General features: G+C 42.9%; 1 protein-coding gene across 1 annotated transcript in view; it reads left to right on the plus strand.

Annotated features, from left to right (window-relative positions):
- Nucleotides 1-23,573, plus strand: part of MRPL47 (mitochondrial ribosomal protein L47) — a 237,391-nt gene that overhangs the window by 187,884 nt on the left and 25,934 nt on the right. Inside the window, exons 3-6 of the mRNA XM_069618677.1 lie at nt 8,162-8,222; nt 8,310-8,406; nt 10,797-10,927; nt 13,546-13,641. Coding sequence (XP_069474778.1) covers nt 8,162-8,222; nt 8,310-8,406; nt 10,797-10,927; nt 13,546-13,641 — 385 coding nt within the window. The remainder of the gene's footprint in view (nt 1-8,161; nt 8,223-8,309; nt 8,407-10,796; nt 10,928-13,545; nt 13,642-23,573) is intronic.

Genomic DNA, 23,573 nt, shown 5'->3' on the forward strand with positions numbered 1-23,573 from the left:
AGAACACGAGGGGCTAACCTCGCATTAGAACCCAGGCAGAGCCTGAAACCAAGCAGGTTATGGCACCTAAGCTGAACAGTTTAAAACAAAATTAAAATTTTTAAATCCTTTTTAAAATATATATACACATATATAGACCTGTAAATACATATACAAAAATAAAATACATAATTGTACCCTGGGCATGGCGGGAAGCGATCCCAGGTCCTTGAGCATGGAAACTTGCAGCGCTTGTCATTGAGCTATTCTGCCTCTGGGCTTAATCTGAGACGATTGCTACTTTATGTATGTATAACTACATAAACATCGCACCTTACTTATTAGGAACCTACGAAAATAAATAGAATGGGCAACATAAAGCAGGACAACGCTGCCTTGGGAAAGGCACAGCCGAGCAGGCTATAAATTACTGCACACCCTAGCAGGGTGAATAGGAAGCAGCCATGCAAGACCGGTAAGCTTGCTAGGGGAACATGCCTTGCTGAAGCTGAGCCAGCAACTGTAGGTGAGCAGCGTAAGCCTTTATAAGGACATAAATCAATCTTTAACCTAAATCCCCACAGTTTAAATGAAAACATTTGTGTCTCGCTGTACGCGTGCAGCGTAAGCATTTATGAGGGCCTGAATCACCATTTGAATGAAAAAACATTAGCGACACTGTACGCGAGCAGTGTAAGCAGTTATGAAGACCTAATTCACAGTTTAAGTGAACATTTATAATGTACATAAATCACCCTTACATGAAAACATTTGTGACATCATTATGACGCGCGGAAGACCTGAAGCAAAGCTTCTTCACAGGCCGCGCGCGTCAACATTACAAAGAAAAGCCCTTCACGGTACGGCAGTCCCAACGGACTCGCATGCATCAGGAAAGAAAGAAATTCCTGACCGGCATACGCTCGCACGTCGGTGGAATGAAGCAAAGCTTCACACGACGCACGAGCGAGATCATAAAACAGCAATGAAAGAAAAAAGGAAAGCGCAGCTACCCGCAGGCTTTTCCAATTACATTTCCACAATAAGGAAAAGAAAATGGAATTCCATTTTCAACATTCAAACACAAAATCATTATTGAACTGATAAATTCCGGACGGCACCTGTCCAAATGTGGCCATATAAAGTACCATGTATGATATTATACACAACAAGAAACTCGCTCCCTTGAAACTAAAGCAAAATCACAATAGAAGCCATGAACTCCATTTTTCACCAAATCGTACTGTGAAATATAACACGACTTTGGTAACCCAATTATACAGCTGCCCCACAACCAGCATTTCTAAGGAAACACAAATAAGGTGTGACTTAGCTGTGGCATCAGCAGCAAAGAAAGAGGAGTTGGGATTAGAGTAATGGACTTATATAAGGAAGGGTCCCTGCTCATTGGTCTCCTGCAGGGCATGACCTGTGGTGTCACAAATGTTTTTTTCTTTGCTACTGTGGTTTGAGTAAAGATTGTAATGCATAATAATCGCCTCCTTGTCTTTAATAGAATCTAAACCCCCATCTCACGTTAGTGTGGGGGATTAGCCATTGTATTTCAATAGATATTTACATCCCAAAAAAGCAGATGCAGTATTTAATTCCGCGGCCAACTTGCAACGGGACCCGATTTCAAAATCGGCCAAGTCAGTGGCCCTCTTTGACCACAAAAACTGGCCCACACCAGCATTTTGTGTTTTTAGTTCGGCCATGTGCCTATTGCCCTATATGCCAGTCCGAGCCTGCCTGCTGAGAGTGAAAACAGTGGTGCATGGAGGTTCGCTGCCAAATTTATCACGAGGCAGGCAGCCAGAGCCAGTGGGAAGTTTTACACTAACTAGCCATAACTTTAATGCAAGCACTGCAAAGTGCATATTAAAAGCCCTAGAACGAAAATTGAGACTGTTCTTGCTGTGCTTCGCGGACTGGAAACATGGGGGCAGTTGCTGGGCCCCCAGAGGCTCGAGGCCTCTTTTGTTTGTAAGAGTCGAAAGGCCCTGACGCTGTCCCCGATTGCAGGGCTGTGTGGTAGCAAGTGGCTGCGCTGGCAATAATAGTTCTCCCGCCTGTTCAGGTGGGAGAATTATTATTTCCATTCTAGAGCTGGTGCTGAGTGGCCCTGTCTATTCTCGAGCCCTCTGATAACGAGCATGTGCATTGCTGTGGGTAATCAGTTGCTTTTTGCCTATTTTTTAGGAATTGGAATTTGTCTGTAGAGGAAGATTAGGCAGATTAGGCAGAGTGGACCTTCCCAATGTGACTTTGATAACAACACAGGCCCGACAGGTAAGGAGCCTAGCCCAACTTTTTATTCTTTGGTGCCACAGGTAGCGCTTTAATCATGAGAATGCAAGACTATTCAAAGGCCTTCTGCAAGCGGGATGTGTTATTGCTGCAGGGCTGTTAGCAAGTGGCTGCGCTGGGAATACATTTTCTACCACCGGTTTGGGTGGGAGAAATATCAATTCCAGCCACTTGCTTGCACTCAGCCCCGCACTAAAACCACAGCCGGTGCTGGCTGAAAGCCTTCTAAATATTCTTTCAATCACAATTGAAAGAATATTTAGAATGCTTTCTGCCACCTGGCTGTGTTAAAATTGCAGGGCTGTTTTATCCCATTTGGTGGCGAAATATTAGGCTCAGTGCACTTTGCTAGCACGCAGTTCTGCACTGATAAAGCCAGCAGAAAGCTAAATCATTTATTCTTTCCTGTTGGCTGGCTGCACAGATAACAAAGGCCTGGCGATTACAGCTGTAAACTTGCCATCAGCAACTACGACTTGCAATATTTGATTTGTGATCGGGGATGTTCTTGCATCACAATTGTGCTTCTAAGCAAGAGTAAACGGGAGACCCGAGAGTTCATGCTGATTTAACGTTAAAGCTAACTCACAATGTGTAAAGAAGCTAGATGCCTTAAACACCACGTTTGCACAGAAAGTTACTCAAAGCTATTTTTTTTTTAAGCCGAGTACATCCATGAGGTCCAACATGGTTTTGCATTCTGAGATTTGTAGTCTTCTGTTCAAGGTGGTGCAAATACTCAAAGGAGGTTGCTTTGGATGTACTTTGCAAATGAACAAGACTATTGAGGCTCCTGAAACCAAAAAACAAATGTGTACTAATTAGAGCTTGGACGTTTGTGGCAGCTAAGTTGCTTAAATCGCTGGCAAATTCTGGCTTCACTGCTTAACCAAAGTATGTGATCCTGGGCAAATAATTCGACCCAACCACACCAGTGCTGGCAAGAATGGAAATGTGCATTTTATCCTTGGGCAGTGTCGGTGGCCTCAGCCCTACAGATAAGGGGTGTATCAGCCACTTTTACTCCCTAAGCTAAAGAAAGGCAAATACTCCCCAAAAATAAAAGGGAGTAGTAATACTCTGAACAAAAAATAGGAAACTGACCTTGTGCCCCTGCTTTCCCCCACGCAGCTCCATGGATATGTTTGGACCTGTAATGCAAGTAGTACCACAGGAAGAAACTACTGTTATAACTGCCGATCAGAAGTAAATCTGTAACTTTTATTGTGCATGAATAACTAGGTGCAAAGAAATATTACCAAGACCATTTCATTTTCCAGTTAAAACAGCACTGTGCTGCAACACTGGCTGCTTAACCCAGCCACACAGAGCCTTGAACTGAAAAATGTTTGTAGAGCTTTCTTTATCATTTGTTTTTCCATTCGTGCAGCAAACCTTAACATTTTACAGACATTGCACTAATTTTATACTTCAGAGGTACATAGAAATCATTTCTGCATTCTTGCTAATGTTATGTCTTGGGGTACAATTAATTCTGGTGACATTAAATGTTAGTACAAAATTGCTAGTATAGTGTTAATTAGCAAATTCTGCTAATCAATTTGAAAACTAATTTATGCCTTGCCATTGAGTCTTCTCTACTGACTAAAAGTGTGCCACATGTGCGCCGACCATGTTGGGTGACGCTGGTTATTCATAGGGTACAGCAGGTGGGATGTTTGTGTATAGCTACCTGTAGGGCGTGGGTGGACACCCGACCTAATTAACATTCCTTCGCATATGCTGCACAGTGGCGATGTTACCAGGACATCGAGGAACAGATACACATGCGTGTACCTGCACTACGCACAAACGTGCTCCTACACGCATTGATAGGTGGTGGACAACATGCAGACATGCAGAGCCTCCTGGCGGTGTACGGATGCCTCCATTGTCATTTTGGATAGGCTGGGCAGCTGCGGTGTCCGTAGGACACCTTCCTTTCTCTTACTGTGGTCATTGAAACAAGGACTGTGTGGCGCTGAGTCAGAATACCATTTAATGTAAAAAAAGAATACCACACACACACTCGGCAACATTCTCGTTCTCATTATTACCATTTACTTGTACACATGCATACACCCGATTTGGAAAGGGAAGGGGTAGCAGAAGTGGATACTTATTGTGGGGAAATGGGGATTTGGACAACTTGGTTGTGAGGGGAGGAAGAGATTGATGTATTACTGTAACGTCTCCCATGAAACGTTTTTTGAGGGAATCGCAGGCTCTGATATGGGGAAGTAGTACACATGCAGGTGTGCCACTGCTGTTTCATTTTGTCCAAAATATATCCATGTACGTAACCATTAAAGCGGCACAATTGTTCACCAATTTCTCCACTTTGACTTCCACGCAGTCCATTTCCCTATACAGAGTTTCTTTCCTTTCCTATGCCCGTATGCTGCCGTGGAAGGGTTGCCACTTGTACTGCCTTGCTTTCCTTTCCAATATGTTCTCTTACCAAAAAGAGAATGTGTTTGGTGTACATGAAGCAATATAAATTACATAATTTACGGTTCACAGCACTGTGCGTACCAATGGGGTTACTATAGAAAGTCATTGCGTCATGAGGGAAATGTTCATCCTGCCACTCTAAGGTGCTTGCCATTGCTGCTTTAAGACACGTTATGCTTCTGTACTATTGCATACTGCAGCACCTGTGCAATTATTAGACAAAGTTTAGGGTCCTTACTACATTGTATTGACGTTCAGGTCTTAGCACTTTCCAGGCGTTACTATGGCCGTTCGTTTTTTGTTCCCCTTTACAATACAGTGCGGTAAGATTGGTGAAGGCAGACGTCACTTCTGTTGTTGTTGATGCATTCCGTTGTGGTGCACTCCCTATGTCTTTGTCCTGTTTGCTTCATAAGTACACAATTTGCAAACCTTCTGTTTTCCCTCGCAATTCTTGCACAAGGTGTTGTTTGTCTGTTCTTTGCTTTTAGTGATTGGTACCACTATGTAAGAGAAGCACCTGCCTTCCTCAGCAGGTTGGATGCCACACGATCTCCGCAAACAGACGCATAGTCCATGACTGCTGTCCGCATTAACATGATGCCAGCAGTTGCACTATGTTGCACAGTTCTTGTTTACAAACGAAGGGTATCCTGCTAAAAACCAATGAAATTCACTGACAAAAAACATTGTTAAAGGGACGTTTTGGTTAAGTTGCACTAGTAAAAACCTATGCAATTCAATGGACAAACGTTGTTACAGGGATGTTATGGTTACAGGTAAAACCGAAAAAACCCAGAAATTCGCAAGTTATGGTCCGCTAAGCAACCATAACTCGCACTACCCCTGTGCACTGCAAGGACTAATACCCAATACATCAAAGATGACATCACAAATGTCATTCATGACATGCCTGATGACATCACATGTGTGGCTCCCTTTTTTTTTGTTTTTTGTTCAGTGACCTATGTACACCGGGTGCTTGTCTTCAATGGGAGTCAGGAACTAAAAGTGGGAAAGGTGCTATATTTGTTGACCTTACCCTTCTCATATGTTCTGGCACTACTTTCCTTAGGGTTGAGTCACATCATAACATATACATATACATAGGGGAAGAAGCAAGCCTGAAGCACAGCAATCAGTTCTGTGCATGAACATAAGCAGTATGGTATGAACACTTTCTGGTGGTACTCCTACTTTTTTGTTGACTTTACTTTCTCTATGTGTGCTCATATTTCTATAAATTGTGGTCTCTATGTGTTGTGTATAGTAGTACAGTAATGTAGTAAGAGGCATTCGTAGCTACTTATTGCATGTGTTACACGGCAGAAAGTTGTCAAATGAAAGCATTCATCTTTGTACGGTCCAACATCCGAAGATTTGATTATTACACCTGTATGATGCATGCTGTAGACATTTGCAACGTTTCTACATGACTGGGCGCATGTACTGGAAGGGAATCTGTAATGCAATGGTGTTTATAGCAACGCATCCCTTAAAGACCTATGTATTTCATGATAGTGCTTCCAATGATTTCTGATAATTTTCTGCCAACATTACAATGACAATCCCTTGTGGAGGGTGTTTATGACAACTATATACACATGTGATGTCATCAGTCATGTCATGAAGGACATTTGTGATGTCATCTTTGATGCCATGGGTGTTAGTCCTTGCCGTGCACAGGGGTAGCGCAAGTTATGGTTGCTTAGCTGACCATAACTTGTGAATTTCTGGGATTTTTCCTAGTGCAATTTAACAATAACGTTCTGTTAACATTTTTTGTCAGTGATACATATATATTCACTAACAAACATTGTTAAAGGGACGTTATGGTTCAGTTGCACTAGCAAAAACCTATGAAATTGAATGGAAAAACGTTGTTACCGAGATGTCATGGTTACAGACAGTTCTGGTAAGCTAAGCAACCATAACTCGTGACACCAGTGTGCACTGCAAGGACTAACATCAATGACATCAAAGATGCCATCACAAATCTCATTCATGACATCACAAGTGCATTTAGTTTTAATAGGAAGCCTCCACAAGGGATTGTTATTGTAATGGTGGCAGAAAACTATCAAAAATTATTAGAAGAACTATCATGAGAGAAGTAGGTCATGGAGGAATGCATTGCTATACACAATATTGTATTACACACTTATTCACTGTACATGAAGGACTCATGTATACCCCCGAGAATAGTGCCAGACTTTCGAAAAACATACCTAACAAATATCCTATCGTATGGGCAAACACTTTATCTTGTGGTTAATGTGAATTATGAACTGATTGTGTCATTTACTGTGTCTCATTGCAGCAACTGTGCTAGTGCTTCCTTTTGGATGTAATGTTTTTGTTTTTTGTGTTTGGTGGTGGAAAGTGGAAGCTTTGCTTCCGTTCTGTTTTTAAAAAAATAATAAAGTTAAAAAAATTACTTCCCTGATAGCATATACTCATTTTTTAAAGGTGTTGCCTGGCCCTAAAGTGTCAAAGGCAGCCCAGGTTGATGGTTTAAATGCAGCCAATTGTAAACCTTCACTCATTCACATTTCTAGACGCAGACCCCTAGAGAAAGCCCAACCACAGGGAAGCTGTGCCAGGACTATACAAGCCCATATTCGCAGTCAGGCAGTGTGGGTGTTTGAGTAAGAACTAATGGCAGGAGTATGGAGTGAGTTGGAGAGTGACATAGGAATTTGGAGGAAGAGTGGAGAGAGGGGGAGTTTGGAGGAAAGAGGGCCTGGAGAAGGTGGGTTGGACACCACATGAGAGGTTGGAGAAAATGTCAGGAGAACGTGCATAGACTATCAAGGTCTGTGAAGGTAGGAGACGGTATGCTTAGGCCAAGGCAAGGAGCTAGGGATGAGGCCCTAATCTGAACAGGTCAAGCCCATGGTGGGAGGAGAAGTGAGCAAAGGTCTAGCATCTAGGAGGATCAAGACCAGGGCAGGAATAGAGACATGTCTTCAAGTGGAAGAGGACCTTACTATTACCAACGGCTTGAGAGACCCAGAAACGTATACTGGAACTACAAGGTGAGCTGTAAGTGGTCACACCCCACCCCCAAGTAGGAATAAACTAAGTAGAGAACCCTTGCAACTATGGGTGACCTGGAAGCACCCTGAAAATTGGAAACCCTCATACTGTTGGAACTGATGAGAAGGGGCTATCCTGACACTTTTTATTTTGAGTTTGACCGAGGAGAGAAGTTGTGTTTAGTTAAATGTAAATCCATTAACCTAAGAATTGTGGTAAGCCACCTTGTGGACACCACTGTGCTATATGGTACCTCATACATGTTCCCATATATGCGCTTTGAGTTTTGTTGGTGTCCCTCCACGTATTCGATTGGTTGCATGATATCCAAGTGTAAATGCGCATGTTCATGTAACCACTCTTCAATTTGTTGATATAGGTGATTCTTGGACTGCAAGTCAGCTACGAGCCAAAGGCAGTGAAGATTTGCATAAACTTTGGTAAGCATACAATGAAAGAAATGTTTCCGACTGTGTTCTTTTACAACCCACTGACACACTTGCAATTTGATGATCCCTTTGTTCTAGGTATGTCTTGCTGAAGGAAAAAAACATGCTTCTCACCGTAGAACAGGAGGCAAAGAGACAGCGGATGCCAATGCCAAGTCCAGAACGCTTGGAAAAGGTAAGCATCGATTTGAAGGGGGGGATATTGTCTCTAAATGTTCTCTTGTGTAAAAGGAATTTTTTACATGCATTTAAAAAGTTGTAGTGACAAATCCAAGTGTGTGCCCCTTTCTCTAACTGCGACCATGGTTTGTGTGTTTTTCTGCTGAATACATAAGTTGACGATAACGGCTTCTGGCATTTATTTTTCAAAGATTACTATTATTGTTAGAAAAAGAGGGGGTGAGGCACACACTCTAGTTCCCAGTTTTGTATACCTGATGCAAGTAGTAACAGGGTTAAATCCCATCAATGATCAAGTAATAACAGGGTTAAATCCCATCTGCTGCAGTTCAGTTGCTCTTCTCCTCCAAGCGCTTTCATGTCTCTTACAATCTTCAGGGAGGCAGTCTATTCAGGTGTTACTAATTAGTCTCAAATTAGGTATCGGGGAATTCTGGTAGCTGTAGTCACTTTTGGTAACCAGGAACCAACTCCCCTCCAATAACACAATTGTTTCCCATAATAGGGGCAGCGGAGAAAACCAGCAATGTGGCTCTCCTAGGTAGGGCATGGTGACCCCGGTGCGGCTGCCTCTAGAGCCCGGGACTCTCGAACCAATGTGTAGAAAAAAGAGGGGGCGGGGGCGTGCAGCAGATGGGATTTAACCGTTATTACTGCAAGACTGGAGAGGCACAGCAAGTCGGGCATTGCACCAAAGTGGAGTTCGTCACGGGCTAGTTGGTCCCACCAGCCCAAGGGGAGAAGTTGTTCCATCCGGCGCTTCTGTTGATGCGAAAAAGGAGGTAAGCACAGCAGCGGGGCTTCACCGGGCACTTGAAGGTCCAGGAGGTTGCAACAGGCTTCTCACCACGATTTCTTCTTCGGATGTTTCTTCCGTTGGCCGACTCTGCCTTTAGTCCCAAGAACATTGCCTTTTAAACTCATTCTCATTCATTCACAGCCCTAGGCTGTCGATCACAAAGCAGGGTGGCTGTCTTTCCCAGACAGCCAGCTGGCCAATCAGGACTGGTTTTGTTCATGCACACCTAGAGACAAAGGACAGGGGAGTTTTATTGACCCTCCCTCACTTCCTGCCCTTCCACACACACTGGAGCCAGGTGCAGGCTTCAGGGCTGAAGACCGTCAAAGGCAAAACACACAAAGGGCTTAAACCTGTCTCAAAGCACAGAATAAAAGGCAAGAAAGACCTCACAAACAGAAAATGGCAAAAAAGACGACCAGGGCCATTTTGACACAATGGTCACCAATGGGTGATGTACTGCAGCTGAGGGTTCAGCCTGCGATTTTAAAAAAAGCAGCACACTGGTAATAAAAAGTAAACCACTGCCACCAGCCAGTTAAAGTAGTGAGGGCAACAAAAATGTTACATGAGAAAGTAGGTTACCCCCCAGCACTCCACATAAGATGGTGTGTGCTGGGCCTACAAAGTAAAAAGGTAAGTAAGATCAATTTCACCTTACCATCCTTGGGAACAGTAGTTCACCCAAGAAAAGGTATTTAGACCTTAAGAGAAATCCAAAAGACTTCAGTGACGCTGCACTGAAGGTGCTGTGTGTCACTACACAAAAGCAGTTGCCTATGGAGTATGTCAGACTCAAAAAACAATGAAAACATAAAATCTTAGTGGGGGGCGGGGGACACAAGAGGGAGTGAGAAAAAGGTCCCACTCACTCTAGAGTTAAAATTAAAAAGTCCTAAGTCCAGCAAAAGAGCTGGGGGTCTAAGATGAGAGGAAATTGGCACAGAAATGAAAATTCTCCCTAACAACAAACTCTTACCTGTTCTCCCCCTGACAGCGCTTCCTGGTCCTGTCGTGCCTGTGAGCTCCTGCGCGCACTCGTGTGCAGCAGGGGCACAACAGTCTGATCTAGAAAGACCGCTCTGCGGTCACAAAGCCGTCTTTCTAGATCGTTTTTTTAAATGGATTTTAAAAAAAAAATTTTAAATTAAGACTGTGTTTTATATCACTTTGTGTGCATTCCTCTGTGTTTTTGCATGCGCGGACTAATTGTATGACAATAATTCCAACCCCACCAAAAAAGGAGTAGGCTAGCCAGGATGGTTTTCTTCACATGCTCTCTTCATGGAACTTCAAGGATGCATGCCTGATGTTTTGGTCTTTGTTATTGTGGTGCAAGTGGAGTCTTTGGGTACAGTGAGAATGGAGGACCCTGCCTGGAACCCATATACCACTGAGGGTTGTAATGAAATAAAGTTGTGATGGGAATGCTTGCAACTTTGTACCATATGTTACTGGTGTAGGGGAAACTAAGCAAAAACGTTCCATTCTACGAGTCGAGCGACATTCACTTAGGTGTGTCCGATCTATGTCCATTCCCAAGCGTTTTGCACAAGTGAATATTACAGTAAATTCTCTTTTTCCAGGTGGACCTTTCCATAGAGAATTTAGAACTCGTACTTCGAGAGCGAGAAACCGCTTTACGGCTTTTGCAGACTGGCCAACAAAAAGCAAGACCAGGAGATTGGAGGCGGGATTGCTTTGGAGATGTTACGTGGTATGTTTTAGAGATGTTTGACAAATACTGCCGTGCACATTGCTTGCTTTTTCTGTTGAGGGGTGTCCTCTTTGGAGTCGAAAATAGATTCTTATCTTTTTTTTAAAAGTATGCAGGGATGTCTATGTCCTCTTTACAAAGACACAGGTGTATTTAAGCCTGTGTCACTGTTTTTGGAAGAGATGCGTTTCCAAGTAGCAGCCCAGCAATGGGGCCTTCTGACTCCCGTAGCTTGTTTGGCTGACTGATGTCATCTTAAATTCGTCCTACTCCTTGCTTTTCTTTACAAAACCATAAACGAAATGAATGCAGATGAATCCTATTTTATGTGCACAGTAATTGCATTAATTAATTATTCTGAGCCATTGAAGTAACTTTTAATCACTTGCTTCACATGCCATGCAACACTGATAAAAAAAACTGTTGGCAAAGGCTACATGGAAAAAGCATGTTTTCTGATTATTCCTTTTTGTAGCGCCTCCTCGTCAAAAGACATGACTTTGGGCTTTGCTATATTGCATCTTGGATGTCCCCTCTCTGGCTGATTTTTTTTTTTTTTTTTAACTGCTTCTCTAATTTTTAAACTCTGAGATTAGTTAAAAAAAGATAATGATTAGGTGAAGGTATGTGCTTGTTTCATAGTAGAATATCTGCAACACTGTACTTCAGTCTGGGCCTTTTATCTTTGGCTAGAGTCTGACCTTCCTTGCTGCATCTATGAACATGAAATGAAAAGGAAGCAGGACAGCAAAATTGATGTTATAAATTAAAGCTTTGACTAGAGAGCTTGTCTAGAATTTGGCATGGGTTTCTCATCCAATAAGAAACTTAATGTTAAGGAAATTCACTTTTATTGTTTTTAATGTTAAGTTTGCCTGTAGATTGCAATGTATTTCCTCATAATCTAATACATATTGGCTCTTGGAACTGTAGGGCTGGAAAGAGAACCTTGTATTTACGTTGGTAAGAGCCAGGTCTAGACTGCCCTATGTAAATTGTACACAGACCAATGGCAAGCCAGCGATGCATCACCGTAGGGGAGCGAGGAAACAATAAATGTATAGAGTCCTATCTTTTCAAAAATATATCTGAACCATTTTTAGTCTGTCTATTCAATTATGCTTATTGATTATCTTAACCTAGTGCTGTATCGGTGTCCACCGCCAACACTGTTTATATTAGCTATATGGTTTTATCCTACAATCTGCTATAAAGAACCCAGTGAGTAGATACTCTATTATTCAGAGATTACCATTTTGCTGTCTTTCTTGGCAAGTCTCCAATTCCCTCTATCGTGTTTTACTTCATTTATCTTCCTAGTTCGTACTGTTTCAAATTTCCATTCTATCAATAATTGAGTATAATTTCAATGATGCATTATTCATTGTTGATACGTTGACATTTTCAAAAGGAACTTCATCTTCCTTGCAAGGAATTTTCTTACCTAAAGTTTCCAATTTCAGAACACCAAGGTGTATGACCAGCAATCTTCACAAAAGTTCCCACTTCTTCTCACCTAATCACAGAACATATAGATCCCCAAATCATCTTTCAAGTTAATCTTCTAAATCCTGTTGTTTATCAGCAAAAAAGATGTCATAATCCTTTCCTAATCGCTCAGCGCCTCAAACATATAACCGTTGTCATAGATTCCGATTAATTCATGGAGATATCATTCTGTCTCATCAATCCTAAAACAGAATTCCCGTAGTCAGTCCATTGAAACTCTAACCCATTCAAATTCGACCACATAAATTTCACAGCCACAGCTGCGTTTGGAGTTTTGATTTCAACAGAAACCTTTACTAGTAACAGCTTAACCTGACCTCCTCCAGCCCATAATCTTCACAATATAAAATAGCTCTCCCATAGTTTTTACCTGTTCCATTCCTGCATTTCCATTAGGCGGCATCCATTCAAGTGTGAGTCATTTCATCAACTAGACAGCTCATTGCAGTTTAATAACTCTGAGCCCCTCTTCCTCGTCTCAGTACTAATAACTTTATGGCACTTGAAGTCCATAATGTTCTTGTTTGTTTTCCCATCATTTAATCCACTCTGTTTGGGTGATTTATAGGACTTACACTTATGGGAGTATTTCAAAAAAAGTGATGGTTTTCTCTTGGACCTATGATCTAAACATAACGTAGAATCAGAACTACTAGAAGTAGTAATATTAACTTCCTGACCCTTATGTATATAATTTTCATGTTTATAAAAAAGGGTCCCCATACTTGGCACATGGGGTACGTCTGGGAGAGGGAGCCCCACAGAGACATGCCATCTAGGCACTAGGGGAAACTCAGTCCTCAGGAAAGGATAAACACTGCGTCCCTCCTGACAGAGTTGCTACTTTCCCTTGCCAGCCTTCTGCTCCCTTGTGATGCTCCCTCTTAATGCCGCCTAGGATCAGTTAGCGGCTGCCTTCCCCTGGTCACATGTGAGGTGACGTTAGGCTGGGATTTAGTAATGAGACTGTGGGATTCATCACATTACACTTCTATACCTTTTCAAAGATCGCTGGCAATAGGCAAATTCTAGACTGTTAACGTCAATTTACTTTTGTATGAAAAAAATAAGGATTTTAAAACGAACGCTATTCTTCTGGTGATTTACAGGTATAAGTTCAGCGAGTGGCCGATACCTTGGTTCCTGAACAGAAGATATAAGCAAAGGAAATTCTATGCATTATCATATGTTGACCGTTTCATCAGGTATGTTGGTTGCAAACCTTTATCAGATGGGAAGATTATATATTCTATACAGTTTAATCATGACCTACCATTGCTGTAGGTGGTGATCTGTGTTGGGTTTTATTGTTGGACTATGCAACTACATTTGTATGGATGTAATATGAATTTGGTGGCGTGCATGATACCATAATACTGCTCCATAGCAAATACTGCGGCAGGGTTGGGCAGTGGAAACATTTCAATCATGAGCTCAAAGGTGTAGCTTGGAGAGCGGTGACCTTTGTTTCCTAGATGCCCAAGAATGGTGTCTCTCCTCCGTTAGATCTCTCGAAAGAGCGCCGCACGTGCTCAGCACTTGAACAGTACATCTTCACTGATCAAGGCTCAATCATGTTCCTGAACCAACTACCATAACATCGTCTTTAGCAGAGCTCAAACCTCCGTACAAGTTGATTTGCAAACCAAGCTCTAGACATGTTCGGCATCTTGTGACGTTATACACAAGCCGATCAGCTTTGATATTCAGAATTTGTAGTGTCTGTTGCTGAGCGAGTGTTGCCAGATTGATTGCTCAATTGGGTTTACTTTTGCTTTGTGGATGGATGAGGAATAATTATTTGGTTAAAAATATTTTCCTGTAAATAATGATTCAAAGACTGTTATTATCTTGCAGAGACGAATGTTTAAGCAGTATAGGGACACAAGTATAGTGGTGCAGCAATCAGACTGTTGGTTGACACAGTTTTCTAAAGGTTTCTTGGAAACACTCCACCTATATGAACACAGAGCTGTTGTTGTCCCATGTCCGTAATGAGTAGAATACGAAGTTCTGTTTATCAGGCATTCCCCCATTTATTAAAGATAAAGAATACCGAGCGAGAAACGGAAACTGCAGCTGGATGACGTAATTGTGCCTGGCATAGAGCAACCGAGAGTTCTGTGACGCATACTGTAAAGAGAGAAAAAAACACTTGAGAGATGTAATAGACACATGGCACGAAGTTCAGTGCAAGCATAGATGTACACGAACATTTAAAAGAAGGAAAAGAAAGGGAAGTGACGTGCACGATAGCAGATGGCATTCAAAATATATCTGCACTGTAAGGTAGCTAATCCCTTGAATTTATGACGTATTAAACCAAAAAAGTATGAAGAACAATTAAATCAATGACCCTCCAAGAAGATGCCAGTAACTGCATGCGCATAACGGATGGCATGCACTGCAACGAGAGTCCACGTATAGAAAGTGTGCAAATACCGAATATGCTCACAAGATTTTATATTCACGGCCATTTGCACAGGAATCTTGGGGTTTTCTGCGGGTTCAGTCAGTGAATCATGGGATTTACGCCCATTGCACAGGTACCTTGGGCTTTACACCCACTTGCTTAGAAAATCCATGGGATTTACTTTCACTTGCTCAGAAATCACAGGATTTATGCACACACTTGCTGTTCGTATCTACTTAGACTTAGTCTAGGGGGCGAAGGGGTGTCGTGAGGCACACAGTACTTGGAGCATATAATCAGTTCAGGAAACCCTGACAAACTAGCAGTTTAAAATAGTCATTTATTTTGTACACAAAGCCTTTAGAAATAAGTCATGCAAGTACTATCCACAAAATAACATCACAGTAGAATAAAAGGTAGCACACTTTAAATCTATGTACATCAACACAAAAGTGAGAGAAACTACTGAAACAAATCAACTTTAGATCAACTCTTGTAACCTCAATTAACCAATCTTTAAAAGTCCATCCCTATACTAGGTGATTCTCACAGAGTCAAGGGGGCCACTGGGGGCCCAGTTAGTAAGGAGGAAAGAGGCAGGTAAGCAACAGAGTAGAGTATATGAAGGTTTCCTTCATTTCGCAGGTAAGTAACGGTTAGTTTGGCAATTTGGAGCCCAATGTGTTGTTCACCACAATGGGACTGGGATGCCCTGGAGGGGCAAGTAACCGCTTAACTGCAGCCTTCCAAGAACAACACAGCAAGACCAAGTTAAGTACCTAGGCTCGAGACAGTACCTTTTTAATGAAGAACTTGTTGCAGCAGGTTGGTCCCCACGGTGACGCGACAGTTGTCCCCAGTTCGGGTTTCTTGGCATGGGTGGCTGAAGAAGGAACTTTGGAGAGAACAGATGGATGCAATCGAGCAGTGGGACGCCCAGCAATAGATCTTCGTGGCGTTGCTACATTGGAGCCCTTCACAGGCTTCAGGTCGGCAACGGTTGTCATCTAGTAGACTTCTCTTCGGTGCTCGGCCCACGACTCAGCCGAGTGTCAATTCTGGGGCAGAAGGATGCCTACAAGGTTTCAGCCGGAACTGTGTTTCACAAGACGTTGCACCGCAAAATGGCACAGGTCCCAGGGTATTGGGAATTTGCAGCCTGGGAGGGTCCCAGTTCTTTGTGGGATGGCTCAAAATGCATGTGGTCTTGAGACTGGTTAGGCCCACCAGTCTAGGGGAGGAAGTCGTCTTCAAGAGATCTTTCCCCGTGGCTCGGAATTTGGTGTCGGGTCTTCAGCAGTTGCCAAGGACAAAAGACCCCATCAAGAACTCCCCCAGCCAGGCAGCTAGAAGAAGGCTCAAGTAAGAACAAGTACAGCGCTTTAACAAGTACAGCCACCATTTTAGGCAAATGGTGACCACTGTATCCCCTAGCACAGCCGCAAAGATAACCTGCAGTAGAAGTCCACAAAAATTGGGCAAAAAGGTACACTGCCACCAGCCTATTAGATGAACTTATAACAGTAACTAAAAGTAACTGGAACAGTGAGAAAAGGGAGAAATTTCCCCTCGGCACTCCACATAAGGTGGGATGTGCTGATCTCACAAAGTAAAACACAGGAAGGACACAAGGGTGTCCCCTATCCTGGTAACAGGAGTTAACCCAGGAAAAATAAAAAGGAGAGCTGAAGGAGCTTCCAGCAGCACTACACAGAAAGTTGTGTGTGCTGCAATAGTAAAATGTAGATGCCAGAAAAGATGGAGGAAAGTACAACTCTATTAAAAAGTACCAAAAAGAGAGAACAAGGGTTCCCAAGTACAGAGTAAAAGAATGAGTGAGTCTGGAACAAGTTTCCCACTCACACAGGAGAATCAGATAACAACCAAGAGTCCAGCAAAAAGTGCTGGGGAACTCGCAGCTGGAGAGAATTTTACTCAAACATCTACACAATAGAGAGGGCAAAACACTACTCCCAATAAATGTAATATGAAGTATAAAATCTAAGCATCATAATACACTATGCATCGTAATTGTGAGCAACTCCTAGAACTTGATGATGGAACATTTTGTAACCCTATAAAACCATCTGTAATCTCCACTCCAGCCTTTTGTTACACTACGGTTCAATTATAAACATAAAATCTTGGCAAACTAATCAAATCTCAGGTAAACCCTTCTGGTTATCTAGAAGCACGCTGCCTAATCTCATCCAAATATACATATCACTTTAATTGGAGCGGTTAAGACATGCAAGTAGCCCATTTCCTAAAATAGTGACCAGGTTAGTGTGGCAACTGTCTTGGCATACAAATATACATCCCTACGCAACAGCAGCTGAATGAGAGAAGACTAAACTTGTTTAAAATCTGGAGGCTAATTTCTCATAAGCAAAGGACGCCCATCAAACTGGAGGGCTATATGCTGGCTGAGGAGCACTCGAAAACATTTTACTTTACTCAAATAGAAAAAATGTTAGCAAGCAATGCCCTGCCTGCCAAACCAGTCACAACAACATTCGAGGTACAGTCGCGGGGAACTCAAACTGATAATGTGGCAATCAAGCCCCACTTGCCTCAAAGATTGTATTCCCAAGAGCTTCAAGGTACCAACACGACTGGGACAGAATATGGTAGCAATGAGCCCATCAACTTCCTGGAGGTAGCGAAACTCCATCACGATCGCTTGCTCCAGGTAGAACTGTTGTCTAACGTAGTCTTTAATTCTCAATCTATGGAGACTCTTGAGCCTTTAGGTGGTGCAATGGCGACTGATACTCAGCCAGACTCGTCTCCTGACAGCCCCTCCGCATTGACAGATATAATTGACTCACAGACCAAACCTGAGCATCATGCCCCGTTGTTGGCAAACGAGTCAGGTGTGGGAATTACTGGGGGGCAGGAGGGTAGGCAGTTCATTTCCTGCAAGGCTAAGAAGTCATTTTTCAGTGCACAAAAACGATTAAACCTTGCCAAAGCTAATCAGAAGAAAGCTCATTCAAAGGGCAAAGAGGACAGTTTGTCCCAATCTACCAAGGACGAGGACCCCGCTCAGAGTAGTAAAACGGGTGCGAGTATGGATGACCTGGCATTAAACCTAGTGGAACTAAATGAGGAAAGTAAGAAACACCTGCAGATAAAAGCACTGAAAAGTGATAACTTGCAGGTGAAGACCTTACAATCCTCAGGGACATGGACTGATAAATCCCAGTCCCAGCTGCATAGCTTCTTTCCGAGCATTGAGAGCAAAAAAGCGGCTGTTCATCCTCAATTTGTGGTGGCATGCCTCCTCCTATCTACAAAAGGGAATGAGTCCCTGCCTCCTGAGTCAAACAGGAGGGATGTCAAACCAACATTATTCCGCAGGAAGACGCCGATCTCGCTACAGCAAAAAATGAGGAGAGCGCCATGAAGGTACTGGCTTCAAAGACCTCAGCCAATATGGCAAGTATTGCCACCTATGACTTGGAGGAGGAGGTACCTGGGAAAGCGACATCAGTAAAGCCCCACACTGAAATGTTTTCTTTCGCCGAGACTCCAAAAGAGATGAACCAAGTACTTGGATGGGCCAGCGATCCTGACACCAATGGAATCGCCAGGATAAATAGATCTTTCCTGATGAATACTTTTTACCAGATCCCGTCTTTACGTAATCTGTCATGTAAAGATCTAGAATGGGTCAAACTAGCTCCACATAACAATCATCGAGCGTTGTGCAAAGTTCAGTCCCATATAATTACCAAATTAACTTTGGACTTTATCGAGGATTTCAAGTCCTTGGGTTTATTCCCACACTTGTTTGAAGACATGGAGAGTGCTTGGTCGTTTTTGGATTTTTCCATGCCGATATCTAAGGACCAATCCGTGGGTGACAAAGATGTAGCTACACACGAGTTCCATAGCAAGGAACTATCACAGCAACTGGCCTCTCTGACTCAGGCCTTAAGCAGATTATCATGGTTGGAGCCTCTGATGAGAGTGGTGGCGTCTATTAAACCAGAACCGGACAAATTCTAACCACTAGGTATTGCCATCGCATCCTGGAACTGTTGTGGTGTAAGAAATCTTAGGGCATGGCACAAACAGGCTGGGGCTTGTTATGCTCCAGAAATTTTAATGCTGCAGGAAACGATGGTCATGCATGAAATCACGCTAGATGGCTACGTTTGTTTTGGTGTTCCTGCGCAGCTGCAACTTTTAGGTCGTCCTAGTGGTGGCACTGCCATCCTTATCAAAAATAGTTTGAGAGCAACGGCACAGCTATTGGATAAGTCTGACACCTTTTATAATGGTGGAAATGTCTTTGACAAGTAGCATGCCACACATTTATTTTGATTTCGATCTACTGGAATCCCAGTGCTGAATCTCTAGAAGCAACCATAGCAGAGTTAAATCGTATCTTGTCCAACACCTCGTTGCTATTTTCAAAGCATGAGATTTTGATTGGTAGAGACTTTAATTCATGTCTGGAATTAGAAGGAAATAGATTGCGGTCATATCAGCTAAATTCATATGAATTAGTCTCGTAGTAGAGGGAAGATATGGGCCGAGTTTTTTTAAGCTTGGGGCATCTACCCGATTTCCCTCACGAATCACAGTCTTACAATCTCTTGGCAGCGAGGCAATTCCTCCTCACTAATTGATTACGTTCTCGCATCTGTGGGATGCTCTGGACTGCTCAATCCCATAACAATTATGAAGAGGGACCTGGGGGATCACAGTATGTTGAGAACGAGATTAAACATCAGGGTTAAGCCTTATGAATGTGTGCCATCCGCAGCACTGATGGAGAGTGACAGGCATACTCTGTCAGTAAGATGGCAGCCCAATATATGCCGAAGAATGGTGTCCTTAGTAAATAGGGACATGGTGGTACCCAGTGACGACTCTAAATCTGTGGCTTGTATGGAGAAAGTCACCGACTTTAATCGGGTGATGATTCATCGCCACTTAGTAACCTTAGTTAAGGTTTTACCCAGCAAAAATGTGCACAATTCTGTGCACACTTTTTCCCTGGAGGTAGCTGCCTTAAAATCTCGGAAAAACCATGATCTTCGAATGGCAAGCCGCGCGCATACTAACGCGATGTCTCATAAGTCACTAAAAAACCTGATTGTGTTAACATAGAAGAAAAAAGTGATGGAGGCACGGCACGCTGCCCACAATCTTGCAAACCAGTGCATGATTGGACTTTTGTGTAAGCGGAACACCAGGGAAATGTGGTCCATTTTAAGAAACCCTACTGGTAAGGTTATCAACCAAATGGTTGCGACTATATCCGGCTCCAACTGGAGGTCCTTTTTTGGATTGAAATATGATCTACCTGCACAGCACTGTAGACTGGAGTCTGACAAACCTCAGCTACAGTTTTCTGTCAAATGCCTGTGGGATCACAAAGATGTTATCTGGGCAATAGTTCAATTGAAGTTCTCTAAAGCTGCAGGACCTGATGGGTTGCCGCCCTGCGCGATTAAGGACGACCCACACTTTTGGGCAAAGTACTTGCTCTCTAGATATCAACTGATTTACAAAACTGGTTGGATTCCATCCTCCTGGTTGACGGCAAGAATAGTACCCATCCACAAAAAGGGTCCCCTAAATGACCCTGCTAAGTTCAGGCCTATTGCCCTAATTGATACAGCAGCAAAAATGTTTGCACGCTTAGTCTTGTGTGATCTAGAGGCATTCATCACTGCCGCCGGAATTTTATCTAAAGCACAGGTAGGCTTCCGTAGGCCCATTTGTTAACAGCTACACGCACTTGTGCTAATGGTCAGATCTATATGGCATCTTTAGATCTATCGTCCGCATTTGATAGTGTCTTGAGTACCCGCCTTTGTTTTATGGCATTCCGTCCTACCTGGTGGCTATGATTGCGGCATTGCATGAGAACACATCTTATACAGTTCGTATTACAGCAGAAGGCCTCCTTTCGGAGAGCATCCCCACTCGGATTGGAGTGAAGCAGGGATGCAACTTGGCCGCTGTATTTAACCTTTATCTGGCCGACATTGAGAACATATGGGAAACAACGACCGTTTTTCCGGTCATCCTGGGCAAGTTGCGTCTGAACTGGTTGGCGTTTGACGATGATGTCGTCCTGTTTGATAGAATTCCCTTTGGGCTCCAAAATAAACTGAAACTCTTTCAAGATTACTGTGAGATGAATAACCTGACAATTAACTCTGATAAACAAATATCCTAGTTTTTTCTGCAAAGAGGAAAACTCAGGGTTATACGTGTTTTGTCAATTCGAAACCTATTAACACCACTCGTGAGATCACCTATTTGGGCTACAAGGTATCAAACAGCATATCTGTCGGCAAATGGCGAGCAATATTGGACACCAAATTGATCCATTTGACTGCCCAGATGAGAATTATTTTCTCTCGGCACTGTAAATATTCCCTCATGCCTATTATCCATTTCTATTTAATGAAAGTGGAGCCTATTCCAATCTGCAGCTTGGATGTTTGCTTGTTGAATATGGGACCCACTTCGAACACACTTCAGGGTAAACTATGGAAAGGGGTCTTCGGTCTTCCTGGGTATTTGCCAAATGCAATCTTAGTTCATGAATTGGGTCTTCACGCACTAGCCGACAAACACGAATGGCGTGCGTTTACCACCTATATGAAAATGTTGTCGCCTCCTGTGAACTCGCTTTATGAAGACTTTGGGCTAATGTTACAGGAGGACCACCTGGTATGTATCCTTTCCTTTCAAAAACGCATGACCCAGGTGTTAATTTCCTTGAATATGACTAAACAAGACCTAATTGACTCTCATGGGGTGACCAAACTACGTTTTATTAGGAATGCATGGGCTGGTAATACAGATGTAATTGCAGGTTTCTTATCATTTTCCATGTATGCTAAATTCAGACATGCCCACATGCCATGACAGCCCTATATTTTGTGTTTCCCTGACAAGAATGCCAGGAGGACCTATATGAGATTCCGTTTGGACCTTATTCACACGGGTGCTCGTATTAGGAATTGGTCTGGTTACAAAGAAGTTGGAAACTGGGATTACTGTAGGTTCTGTGTCAATGAGAGGGAGCTGGAAACCTTAGAGCACGTATTTATGTACTGTGTGCATTTTGAAATACAAAGGCTCACCTGTCTGGGAACTCTAGTTGGAAATATCTCTTTCAGAACGCAACATGGTTTGGTTGCGCTGCATTTGGGGACAGAGCAAATCGATCATGTTTGTGACAGTAAGACTTGTGAACATAATCGAGGATGAGCTGAAGCCATTAAACGATTCCTTGCTACTCGTGGACGATGAAAAAGCTTCCAATACCACGATTTGGTCCTCGTGAGGTGATACCTAATGCTGTGAGGACTGTTGTTAATGAAAACGATGTGTTTTTTTATATGGTTTTCTTTTTTTTCCGTTTTGTCTTCTGTTTTTTTTTGTTCCGTTGTTTCCTATGCTGGCTTAGAAAGTAGGATTAGATGCTCTAGGATAAAAGTGTTTTGTCTTATGATATCTGTGACCTTAGGTCACTTTGGAGTTGGTTCTTGTTGGTGAGATGCGACAAGAGAGGAACTCAATGAATTAAAATCTGAACTGTTTTTAGTATTATGATAAAGAGTGTGATTTTATATTTTGTCTATGTATGTTCATATGTAAATGTAATAGTTTATTCTTAGTAGCTTGAAATTATTTTGTAAAGCTGTAAATTAATTTTTACTACCAAAAACAAACAAAAAGGATGCCCATCATGATATGCTCCAATTGCCTGGGAATTCGAGACCTCACTCAGCCGCTTCTCCAACTTCAACATCCACAATGGCGGAGAGAACACCGCACCCTGACCCTACATCGTGCATGATGCCCTTCCGGTGCTGCTAACTTCATGATGGTGACTCTTCTCTGCGTTCCAGCAATGATTTTGCTGGAACACATAAGCTGACCAGTTTTTTGGGGGCCGGGAGGGATTGGTACTCCCAAGTGGCTCACAACCCGGCCAGCTCATCTAATCCAGGCCTGTCTCAAGCATGCCGGCATAGTAAGATCTCCCTCACCAGGGTGATACAGCAGCAATTGGGGACTACTTCCAGTACCGCACAGTACTGGCTGAGTCTACTTCCAACACCATACTGCACTAACACCAGCCACAATGCTCCTTCGGACCACACAATTCCTCCTCCATGCCCTTCCACTCCAGCTTATCCCGAAGCTCCAGGCTCGTGCAAGGAAACGCATGACTGAGTTGAGCTGCCTTCCTCACCAGAGATACTTCCATCTCCAGGGCAGCCTCACCTCAACAGCACCACACTGCCCATTGAGACTTTCCTGGACATCAACCATTCCTCTGCAGAATTCCTTAGCATAGGCCTCATCACAGAATGGTTAGTGATCAACTTTAAATGTCGTCTTTTCATATCAGTGTTAGGGGAGTTTTCCTAAAGTCTACCTTCAGATAAGACTCTATAAAACTATCTCTTGCTACACAGGCACCAACTAACCATGGTTATCTTTTGAGGAGGGTGTGAACTATAGGTAAGTACAATGAACCCAGTCAATATATTAGCCCAAAGGAACTCTTGCACACAGGAAGTTCTAGTACACTATACATTTATTTTATATACACAAGGCAAGGTAAGTAAATACTATGCGAGGGGATTGGGTCCTCTGACGTATTCCATATCTGACATGTAATCACCACAGCTGTGCTGCTTCGGAAACTTTTTTCGGCGTCTGCGTCCTGCGTCGATG

The sequence above is a fragment of the Ambystoma mexicanum genome, chromosome 10, assembly GCF_040938575.1.
Source record: "Ambystoma mexicanum isolate Mex_15411 chromosome 10, UKY_AmexF1_1, whole genome shotgun sequence".
Lineage (NCBI taxonomy): Eukaryota > Metazoa > Chordata > Amphibia > Caudata > Ambystomatidae > Ambystoma > Ambystoma mexicanum.